This window comes from Aquarana catesbeiana, linkage group LG07 (genome assembly GCF_042186555.1).
Source record: "Aquarana catesbeiana isolate 2022-GZ linkage group LG07, ASM4218655v1, whole genome shotgun sequence".
Lineage (NCBI taxonomy): Eukaryota > Metazoa > Chordata > Amphibia > Anura > Ranidae > Aquarana > Aquarana catesbeiana.
Genome location: NC_133330.1, coordinates 303,157,877 through 303,170,263, shown reverse-complemented (window position 1 = coordinate 303,170,263; position 12,387 = coordinate 303,157,877). Strand labels below are relative to the sequence as shown.

At 39.8% G+C, this 12,387-nt stretch overlaps 1 protein-coding gene across 1 annotated transcript in view; it reads right to left on the bottom strand.

Moving 5' to 3' along the window:
* COL24A1 (collagen type XXIV alpha 1 chain) overlaps positions 1-12,387 on the bottom strand; it is a 418,688-nt gene that overhangs the window by 251,465 nt on the left and 154,836 nt on the right. Inside the window, exon 6 of the mRNA XM_073593602.1 lies at positions 2,819-2,872. Coding sequence (XP_073449703.1) covers positions 2,819-2,872 — 54 coding nt within the window. The remainder of the gene's footprint in view (positions 1-2,818; positions 2,873-12,387) is intronic.

Here is a 12,387-nt window from a genome sequence, read left to right as displayed (position 1 = left end):
GCTGTACCATATGATCGATTATGTGCCCTGACTACCTTGGAGCCCTTATAGACAGCGTTATACCATTACTTGACTGTTAGCATTACACAATACAGCAACATCCACATGTAGGATGCCCAGCATTAGAGGTGATTTATTATTTCAAAGCAAATACACTTTTGCACACTGGTACTGACTAGTATTCCAATGTTTCTCTTCTCCCTCAATTGTTACCCCAGTGCTGAGGGAGAGGGGCACAGGAGGGTCAAATAAGGATGCTGTGGAGGCAACATACATCTTCCTTATTAACTGACGATGGCATTGGTTGTTAGGATGCCAGTGTCTAGAAAGTTGTAATGGTGCATAATAAAAACTTGTGTAACTAAAAGGCAGGCTCCTTTCGTCTTGTATACAATTTTTGATAACTTTTTAGGCATTTTTCCAAGGCATCCCTGAAGAAACCTCAAAGCACCCTTGACTTTGGTGTCTGATGCAAGTGAGTGTTTAGTGTGCATGGCATATGCAATTAAGTGGGTTATCTGAATTATTGTAATAATTTTGTTTATTTTTTTTATGTTTTGTATGTTAATAAATGCATGTTTTTAACTGAATAGATATATCAAATCTCCTGAAGAAGCGACGTATGGTCGCGAAACATGTCAAGTGGGACATATATGAGGACAAGTGGTACCCCCAGTCTTGAAGATTTTTAACAAATGAAGATACTTAGATCTGTATGACTGTACTATATGGTATCATATCCTCGAGGGGGGGGCCACCTATTGTCCAAAAAATATTTTAGATGTTTTTTGTCTATTGTTTATTATTTTTGTATCATGTCAAAACTATGTGTAGACTAATAAATTGTCAAATTTTATACGTGCCTCTAAAGTCCATTATTCTAGCAAATCTTTACAAGTCATATTGTAATTGAGTTTTTTTTCCTTTTCCTTTTCAATCTGCAGTGCTGTCATTTTTTTGTAAAATGCAATATGACTACCTGTAGGTGTTCTATACACAGATAGTATATGGAACACCCCCCCAGAAATGTAATTTCCTGCTTGCGTGATTGGCTTACTGATTTTCCCAAAAGTCTGCACTAAGATACAAGTCAGATTTTGGGCATCCCCTGCAACAAACATTTTTTTGTGAGATACTTCCAAAGGGTAATCATGTCAAGGGATGCAGACCTGCCACTTTCCCTATTAGAGCCCTGCAGGTGCCACAGCTGATTGATAATTATAAAATCACTCCCATTCACATTCACTTTGAACATGGACACAGACAAACAACAGCTATTTCTTCAGAATAACAAAAAGGTAGAAATCTGCAACAAAGTTTGTTAAAAATCCTGCAATGTACATAGATCGCCCAAAGGGAAATGTTTTTTGTTCTCAACAAAAGTTACTCTTAAGTTATGCCATGTGAATGAAGACATGTAACAAATACAAAGTAAGTGTTAACACAATTTGACTGCAAAAGTGGAAATTACCTTAAAGAGTTACTAAACCCAGGACCCTGCATTCACTATATCTGCTTCACCTACAGTACACAGAGCATGGAAATGCAATTATTTTAGAAAATATAAACTGCTAAATACCTTTTCTCATCAGCAGTATATAGCAGTCTTGTAACTTCTATCAGTGCCTGGCTGAGCACTGGTTAAAGATTGTAGGAGGAGTTTTTCAATCTCAATCTCCTAGGAGGCTGCATGACCCATGACACTCTGTCTGGACAGTGCTGATTGGCCCTGTGCTGATCACATGCCCCCTCTCAAAAAACAAAAAAAACCCTCTAGGAATACACACCAAACTGAGCATGTGCAGAGTGCCCCCAGGCTCTGTTCTATCAGCAGATGGATTGGGAACAGTAAAAGAAGGAGAGGGGGGGGTCGGAGAAGACAGGATCAAACAGCCTTTTTACATAATGCGGAGGAGTAACCCCTTAGACTCCACAGTGAGTATAACAAGCATGCTTTACTGCATATATAGACTGATTTTACTGTTGTGGGTTTAGTAACACTTTAAAGCGAAGCTAAAGTCTCTGAAGTGAAAATTTAAAGGCAGCAGCTACAAAAACTGTAGCTGCTGACTTTTAGTAAACAGCCATTCACCTGTCCCACGATCCAGCGGTGTGCTCACCCCAGTCGCGTTCTCACTGTGTCCTCCCTCGCCGGCATCTTCACCATGGGCACCCTGGCCTGACAGCTTGCGGCTTCACAGCCGGGTGCCCACTGCGCATGCACGAACGGCGCTGTGCTCTGCGACTGGTCCCGAAGTCTTCTGGAACCTGTCATGTCACATGGCAGGGAGGGAGGGGGGGTAGGAGAACTTCCACTTCCGATCGCATAAGGCGATAGAAGCTGAAGTGTAAGCGGGTACCTGTCAAAATCGGGTACCCGCTCCCCCCCCTTCTCCCCAGAAGCTCCATTTCACAAACAAGAGCTGGGGAGGAGACCTTAAAACAGCATTGACCCTTTTTGGGTCTTTTTTTTTTTTTTAAATTGCACAGCGGGATGGGCTTCAGGAAAGGGGGTTACAAAAGCAGGGGTTGGGCTTTATTGGTCAGCACTAGTGTATGTTTCTTCCACTTCAGCCTTGGTGCATACATGATTCAGTTAGATGTGAGCAGTGTAGGTGCGGGGGGGGGGGGGGGGGGGGTAGCAGTGTGGACCCTCTGTTTTCCCAAAACCCTACTACTACTACTATTACTACTGCTTGTGAATACTTTATTATTTGTGTGGAATGATCCTATACAACAATGGGAAGAATAACAAGCAAGGGCAAATACACACACCTAAAATGATTGGAAAGATAAAAGCAAATATTTGCGTCATTACCTTGTTGCCAGGTGGGGCTTGTCCAGGTGATAATCCAGGATCCCCTTTTGGACCCTGAAAAAAAAAGATCAAAGACTCTCCATAAATATACAAGTTAAAAGACTGGCATCTATTTTTGTTTTGTATGTGTTTTCTTTCATGAAAAGACTTCTAAGAAACACTTCTGTGGAAAAACAAGAAAGTAGCTATTCCCACATCATAGTTGTGGAACTGCTATCCCCAGTTATTACATGTGTGATGTGGGATCGGCAGCTCTATTTTCCTTCGCTCTATAAATTGCTTTTGCATAAGCTGTAAACAAGGGGATTCTCTTTACTGGGAGCACACTGCATACTCTGCAATAAGCTTCGTTCCCTTTGTATGTCTATTGAAATAAAGTGGAAGTAAACCCTTTTTTTGATCTTGTATCCACAGAAAAGCCTATAATAAGCCTTACCTGTAAGTACAGTAAAGATATTCACACTGCATGCAGCCAGTGATGTCACTCGCGCATGCGTTCTGAAGGGACAGCATACCCGTGCCATCCCTTCAAAGCTCCGTGCCGCAGTCCGTGCGTGTGGGAGTGACGTCATGGCAGCGTGGCCAATCAGATAGCCGGAGGACGCAAACCTGTAAGGAAGATCGGGTGAAGATAGAAGCCGCTGGAGGACTTCATTCTAAGGTAAGTATTTCATAATGTGCTAGTGTGTAATGCATACTAGCACATTATGCCATTGTCTTACAAGATAAAAAAAATGCAGTTTACTACCGCTTTCATTATAAACAGATAATCTTACAGATTACAGTACTGTATGAAATTATTTCATATCCCTTTTGTCACCAGTGCTTTGCCCAGTGCCCTGCATGCAGTTTTATATGATATATACTGTTCTTTCTGCCTGGAAACTGGAGATTATCCATAGCAACCAAAAAGTGTCCCCTTACGTCAAAAGTGGCTTTAGACCATCTAGAAAACAGCAATAGTAAATTAGAACACTTGCAGAATTGAGCGATTGTGAATCGCGGGGAAATTAATTTTATTATTATTATATTATTATTTTTTATAATTATTTATATTTATTTATTATATTATATATTTTTAGTGTTTCAAACTTCATCATACCTGGGATATCTACTAGACTCTTGTTTGGACAGATTTAAGTGTGTTATTGCTAAGAATTACAGGCCTACAATATAAAATGCCAAATTTCTATGCAAAATAATTATACTGCTTTGAGACGCAAAAATCTGAAATAATCATACCGCCAGGGAGGTTAAAGTGTATGTGTTGCTCACTTGTGTTTTGTCACTGTGAATCAGCAAAATATTGTAAGCATCTAACTGGCTATTTATCAGACTATACAGATACCTTTCTTTGCTCCAATTTTTATACGGGTGATAGGACGGGGGCCTAACAAAAGACGCCCAGCTTTGCCATAAAAATTACCAACCATTCCAACTGCAATGCCATCTGCTGGTGAAACCATGTACTAAATATATCTTGGTAGGTTATGACATTCTATAAAAGGAGACATGTGCTAGGAGAAATATGGAGGCTGTTATTGCTGACCTATTTTTTTTTTTAAATCACTGACCTGAAACAATAATGTAGCAAATTAAGTCAAAGTAAGGCTCAGATCACATTGGAAAAGTCGAGCAAATTAAAGTGCGACTTTGCCACGCAACTTTATTGTGGCTTGCTTGCGACTTCATTAACAGAAGTCAATGCAAGTTGTAATGAAGTCGCCCTAAAGTAGTGCAGGAACCTTTTTCTAAGTCACTTTAGTTGCACTGATTAGAGCGGTTTCATTGCAGTTAATGGGGTGCGACTTGTCATGGGACTTTGAACTCTCAAATCGCGGCAGTGTGAACCGAGCCTAAATTAGTTGACAGTGATTCTGAAAGTACTTAAAATGAACACTATGCACGCTAAAGTATTTACAAATTCTAAACAAGCAGTAAAAGCACTTTAAAACAAGAACTTCATTCATCTCTGTAGCTATAGTCATTGTGGAGAAATGCATCTTCAAATTCTCAACAGCACTGAAATCTCAGTAAACTTTTTGAGAACAGAATCTTGGCTGTCTGGCTGTAAACACACAACAGGTGTTTCTAAGCAACTTCAGAGTATTTCATGATTTCTGAGGACCTTGTGAATGAATTGTTCACAATACAAACAGCTAGAGAGGTGAGTAAGTACTTTTTTCAATGGTCATGTATGAAAATAGTATATTGTCCATAGTCAAGGCATAGATGCATTTTAAAGCCAATTCCTGCAAAAACTTTTTTTTTCAGTTTTTAGCATAATTGCCTTTTTTGAGCCATAGACGCAGTCACGTGACAGCATTAAATCTCTGCAGGATCAGCAGTGGTATTCTACGATGCAGAGAACAGTGCCATTAACCAAATGATGCGAGTGAAGTTCTCTGCATCAACTTTCTATAAGCTCAGGGAACCTTGATGATCCAGGGGATAGATTCATGTCGCTCTGGGCTCATGGGAGATGGGTTGAATGGCACTTCATTCGACCCATAAGAGTGGGAGCCAGAACCAGGAGAGAATGAAAAGTGCAGAACTGAAGCATGTTTCTTTTAAACATCAGTGACCTGAAATATTGGGGCAGAGGCAGCTTAGAAATTATTATTTTGAGAATGAAACATCAGCATGGGCTGTCTCAATTTTTTTTCAAAATTGTTAGACTTCCCGTCACATTTTGTCTAGACTACAGTGGTCATCAGGACAAATAAGGAGAGCGAACCTCCCCAGCATGGACATAGACAGTAGTAAAAAAAAACTGACAGAGGGTCTAACTCAACATTATCCAAAACTAGAAAAAAAATATTGATATTCTTTTAACTTATTTAGAAAAAAAAAGACATTTTGCTAATCTGCTGTGCCAGCAGGGTACCTTTGAAATAAAACAAGCATCTATTACCACATCAACAAGGTTTATGTACTCAAAAAAAGTCCTTGTTATTTTCACTTATTTTTCGGTAACGTGTTATGTGAGGAAACTTTACAAAAAGGATTTCTAGGAATAAACACGGACACTGAAAAGGCAGAATACATTCCAAATTCCTTTACTGCTGTTACTTATTCTGCACTCTGCAATCATAAAACCACTACAAATACCAAATTCCAGCTCTTTACACACAGCAGTCTTCACAGCTCGCTTCACTTAGAACCATCACAAATTTCAAACTATTTTTTGAGTGTAAAAAAATATATATATTTCTCACATACCACAGAGAGAAGTTTGCATTAACCAGAATGATTTAAAGTGGTGTTCCGGCCGAAATGATATTTTTTAAATAAAAATACCCCTATAACACAAGCTTAATGTATTCTAGTAAAGTTAGTCTGTAAACTAAGGTCTGTTTTGTTAGTTTATAGTAGTAGTTTGTTATTTTATAAATTTACAGCAGGCCGTGGCCGTCTTAAGTCTGGGCATCTGAAGCCAGACTGTATTTCTTCCTGGATCTCATCCTTGCAGATCTCCCACATGCTCAGTGCAGCACAAGCAGTGTAATAGGTTTCAGGTCAGTTTCCATAGCAACGGCAGTGTCAGAGGAAGTTGCTTCCCCTTCACAGAAGGCATTGCAAACAGGAAATGATGCGATGGGCCACGGCCAGGGAGGAGGAAGTGAAAAATGAATACAGCAGATATACAGCAAGTGCTGAGAAAAAAAAAAGAAAAAAATATCCAATTTGTTTACAGTGCACAGTTTAGTGAGGGATGCTGAAGAGTTGTAAAAGTGGGTGGAACTCCACTTTAATATAGTGCACGAGCCTAGTTTGTGGTGGGTGTTTGCAGGCACCTGCATATTAGGATAGTGGAACATCCATCTGGAGCTTTGCAATGATGTGCGAATATAATATATATATATATATATATATATATATATACACACACATAATATATATATATATATATATATATATATATATATATATATATATACATACATACAGTGGGTAAAATAAGTATTGAACACATCACCATTTTTTTAGGTAAATATACTATAAAAGGGGCCACTGACATGAAGTTTTCACCACATATCGGTAACAACCCATGCAATCCATACGAACAGAGAAACCAAAACAAATAAATTCATAAATGAAGTTCTGTGTAATAAAATGGAATGACACAGGGAAAAAGTATTGAACACGCTAACTAAAATGTATTTAATACTTTGTACAAAATCCTTTGTTGGTAATGACAGCTTCAAGACACTTCCTGTATGGAGAAACTAGTCACATGCATTGCTCAGGTGTGATTTTGGCTCATTCTTCCACACAAAGCCTCTTCTATGAACTCTGATCTTTAGTTCTTTCCATAGATTTTCTATTGGATTCAAGTCAGGTGATTGGCTGGGTCATACCAGCAGTTTTATTTTCTTTCTTTGAAACCAATTGAGAGTTTCCTTGGCTTTGTGAAATGTCCACCCTCGTTTCATCTTCATCATCCTGGTAGATGGCAAGACATTAAGTTTGTCAGTACCGTATGCTGAAAAAACAGCCCCACACCATGATGTTCCCACCTCCAAACCTCACTGTTGGTATTGGGGTGTTTTTGGGGTGATGTGCAGTGCCATTTGACCTCCAAACATTGGTGTGTATTATGGCATCCAAAGAGTTACATTTTGGTCTCATCAGACCAGACTATATTCTCCCAGTATTTCACAGACTTGTCTAAATGTTGTGCAGCAAACTTTAATTAAGCCTCAACATGCTTTTTCTTCAGCAATGGAGTCTTGCGTGGCGAGTGTGCCTACAGGCCATGGTGGGTGAGTGCATTACCTATAGTTTTCTTTGAAACAATTGTACCTGCTAATTCCAGGTTTTTCTAAAGCTCTTCACAAGTGCTCCTTGGCTCTTGGACAACTCTTCTGATAATTCTTTTGACTCCTCTATCAGAAATCTTGCAAGGCGCACCTGGTCGTGGCCAGTTTATGGTGAAATTATGTTCTTTCCACTTCCAGACTATGGCCCCAACAGTGCTCACTGGAACATTCAGATTTTAGAAATCCTTCTGTAACCTATGCCATCAGTATGTTTTGCAACAATAAGGTTGCAAAGGTCTTGAGAGAGCCCTTTGCTTTCACCCATCATGAGATGTTTCTTGTGTCACACTTTTGTAATGAGACACCTTTTTATATGCCATCAGTTGAGACTGAACCAGCTGATATTAATATGCACTGACAAGGGGCAGGATTGCTTATCATTGCTTAATGATAGATTTCAGCTGGTGTCGTGGCTTTCCATCCCTTTTTGCACCTCCCTTTCTTCATGGACTCTCTTGTGCATGCATGGGAGTGACATAATTGAGGTCCAACCACCAATTATGCAGCCGAAGAGTAGTCCAAACTTGGAAGAAAGACCGAGATAAGACAGAAGTACCCATGACAGCTGAGAGAGCTGACACCACAGCGCTGCAGGGGATCATTTGGCAGATAAATCTGCCATAGCGTGCTAATATGCTGTGCATACTAGTATATTATGGCATAAAGCTCCCAGGGGCCATTTTCTTTTTTTTGGTTAAATTTAACTTTAACCACAACAGCATAGTCAGGTACATCTTGAGCACTAAGAAATTAGACTCTCAAGAAACAGTGATAATGATTGAAAAAATAGAGGTGTTACAACCACATTTATTTAACTTGAAAAATATAATAGTAAAATAATGGTATTCCAAAATAAACGCCTAACCCTTAGCACGGGCCCAATTGCTAACACCTAAGTCTTAAAACCAATTTTGTTATATTCACAACAGGCAAAGATTAGGACCACTGAAATGTTTTAGGGCCCATTTACACACGTTTAATGCAAGCATTCTGACACTGACAGCATTAAAAACCATACAAAGTTTCTAAGCTTTCCACACTTTCCCCATAACTGAAAAAAATGTCGCCTAGATGCGGGCTACCCTAAAATATAGAAAAATAAAACTACCTCGTGCCAAAGTGATCAAATAATGATATCTATGATAAAATGATGATCTGTGATATCTAATGATAAAATGTAGACAAGCCAGTGTGCCATTAAATTGTGATGGTAGGGGGCGCTAAGTGAATACCACTCGAATAAATTAATAATACACTTTACGACCATTTAACATGGAATGACAATGTGAATTTAAAATATAGTGATAAAAAAGAAACAATGCAAAAAATTATATATTCAGAATATAAAATCTTGTCAGTCCATATATCTTCAGTGAAAATCTTGATAAATAAAAACCATAGAAAGTCCTTTGCCACTTGACAAGAAATCCAAATCACACCCAATGTGCTTGAATGAAAAACCTGCTCACCAGATATCCATGACCTCTTTAATTAAAAAGAAGGTCTGGAAGCACTAGATAGGAAATCCTGGAATAGATAGACTGGGGAAAATTTCAATCTTCTAGGTTATGGTTTCCTCTCCACCAAGATGCCCGGGATAAAAGACAAAGAGAGAACCAATAGTGTAATATTGCCTTTATTAAAAAAGGTAAATATAAACAAAAATGCCAGCTTACATTTATTTGTGCCTTGTCCCGGCACTGGGGATAACCTGCAAGATCGTTGGTGGGAGCTCACGTTGCAAGATCGGCGTGCGCGCCACTCCTCTCGAGACACAAACCAGAAGCCCAGAGCCGGAAGTGACGTGACCGGTCACCACTTCCAGGTATGAGCTTTCGGTTTGTCTCTCTATCGACAAAGTAGTCCTTGCACTACTTTGGTCCATCTTCGATGCCACTTAAGGTCCATAGACCTCAAGATTACATAGACATTGCTTCAAGTCACGGCAAAGCTGCATCAAAACCACTCAACTTTCAGGTCGTACAAGTGTGAAAGGGACCTTAAAGGTGAACCCAAAAGCTAGTTTTCCCAAATCCAATTTAATTACCTAGTCTAAAACAACAATCAATCAAGAGGGCTGCTTACCACCACTTTTTGTGATGAACCTTTACAACTGTGCTCCTTATGACTAGATTTAGCGCTCATTCAGACATTGTGATGAAAGCAGCCAAAGTGGTACACTAGAAGGTTAGAGGAGTTACATCAGGTAGAGAGGAGTGACCAACGCAGGTTTTTTTGCAAACTGAGAGCCTAAATTAGAGGCACCCACCCCCTCTCCTGCCTGGGGCTCCAGTGAGTGCTGGAGAGGCAGAGCACAGAGCGGTGGCTGACATTCACCGCTCTCAGCTCAGAGAAGACCCAAGAACTGAGCAGTGTTCATGGGATTGCTCCATTCTCGTAGAGCCGATGGACAGCTGCAGCATCACAATGATGCTTCAGCCATATAGGTGAGTATATATATGTTATTTCGTTTTTTTCGTTTCCCGCACTTCTCCTTTAAGCTTGTTAGCATGTCTAGTAGTAGTTATTTCATCACATTCAACTAGACTTGTTCTGTAATGCTGAAGATGTTTTGTAGCTCATCCAAGCCACCTCTTCAGTTCTAATGTGTCAGGAAAATACCCCAGCATTTATATCCAAAAAGTTAGTACCAACACCTTGAACCAATTAACATGAAAAGACTGATGGTACTGTCTAAGGACAGGATGGGAGGTGAGAAAATTATGGAACCACCCTGTACTAGTTACAAAATCCTTGGTGGTAGAGAGAGAGTACAGATGTTAAAATAGCATTATACGTACAGGGCCTAGAAAAAGTACGAAAATTTTCAATATTTTGTCATGTTACAACCAAAAATGTAAATGTATTTTATTGGGATTTTATGTGATAGACCAACACAAAGTGGCACATAATTGTTAAGTGGAAGAAAAATTATAATTTTTTTTACAAATAAATATGTTAAAAGTGTGGCGTGCATTTGTATTCAGCCCCCTTTACTCTGATACCCCTAACTAAAATCTAGTTGAACCAATAGCCTTCAGAAGTCACTTAAATAGTAAATAAAGTCCACCTGTGTGTAATTTAATCTCAGTAGAATTACAGCTGTTCTGTAAAGCCATCAGAGGTTTGTTAGGGAACCTTGGTGAACAAACAGCATCACGAAGGCCAAGGAACACACCAGACAGGTCAGGGATAAAGTTGTGGAGAAGTTTAAAGTAGGGTTAGGTTATAAAAAAATATCCCAAGCTTTGAACATCTCACGGAGCACTGTTCAATCCATTTAGCAGAAAATGGAAAGAGTATGGCACAACTGCAAGCTTACCAAGACATGGCTGTCCACCTAAACTGACAGGCCGGGCAAGGAAAGCATTCATCGGAGAAGCAGCCAAGAGGCCCATGGTAACTCTGGAGGAGCTGCAGAGATCCAGAGCTCAGGTGGGAGAATCTGTCCACAGGACAACTATTAGTTGTGCACTCCACAAATCTGGTCTGTATGGAAGAGTGGCAAGAAGAAAGCCATTGTTGAAAGAAAGCCATAAGAAGTACAGTTTGTAGTTTGTGAGAAGCCATGTGGGGGACACAGCAAACATGTGGAAGAAGGTGCTCTGGTCAGATGAGACCAAAATGTAACTTTGTGGCCTAAAAGCAAACCGCTATGTGTGGCGGAAAACTAACACTGAACATCACCCTGAACACACCATCCCCACTGTGAAACATGGTGGTGGCAGCATCATGTTGTTGGGATGCTCTTCTTTTGCAGCGACAGGGAGGCTAGTTAGAGTTGATTAGAAGATGTACAGAGCCAAATACAGGGCAATCTTAGAAGAAAACCTGTTACAGTCTGCAAAAGACTTGAGACTGGGGCGGAGGTTGCACTTTCCAGCAGGACAACGACCCTGAACATACAGCCAGAGCTACAATGAAATGGTTTAAATCAAAGCATATTCATGCGTTAGAATGGTCAAGTCAAAGCCCAGACCTAAATCCAATGGAGAATCTGTGGCAAGACTTGAAAATTGCTACTCACAGACACTCTCCATCCAATCTGACAGAGCTTGAGCTATTTTGCAAAGAAGAATGGGCAAACATTTTACTCTCTAGATGTGCAAAGCTGGTAGAGACATCCCCAAAAAAGACTTGCAGCTGTAATTGCAGTGAAAGGTGGTTCTACAAAGTATTGACTCAGGGGGGCTGAATACAAATGCACACCACACTTTTCAAATATTTATTTGTAACAAAATTTGAAAACTATTTATCATTTCCCTACCACTTCACAATTATGTGCCACTTTGTGTTGGTCTATCACATAAAATCCCAATAAAATACATTTACGTTTTTGGTTGTAACATGACAAAATGTGAATAGTCAAGGGTATGAATACTTTTTCAAGGCACTATATGTGGAAGACAGATTATGTTGAATGCTCCCACCCCTGTTTAATGATGGTTGTTTTGGTTTGATTTAGATGGCCTCTTTCACACCTCTTATGGAAACATTGTCCTTTCTGTCCAAAATGTACACCTCACTGTTCTCAAAAGACTGTCCCTTTTCCTTAGGGAGTAGGAAAACCGCTCAGCCCTGACCTGTAGAACATGCCATCGGGATGTTAGATTATTCATTTGTTGAGAGGCTGTTTCATCTCACCAGTATGTAGGCCTTTGCATTCCTCACACTACACTACATATACCTAGCTTATGTTTGGGTGTTGATATACATGCCACTTGTATAGGTATGGCTGTGGAGTGG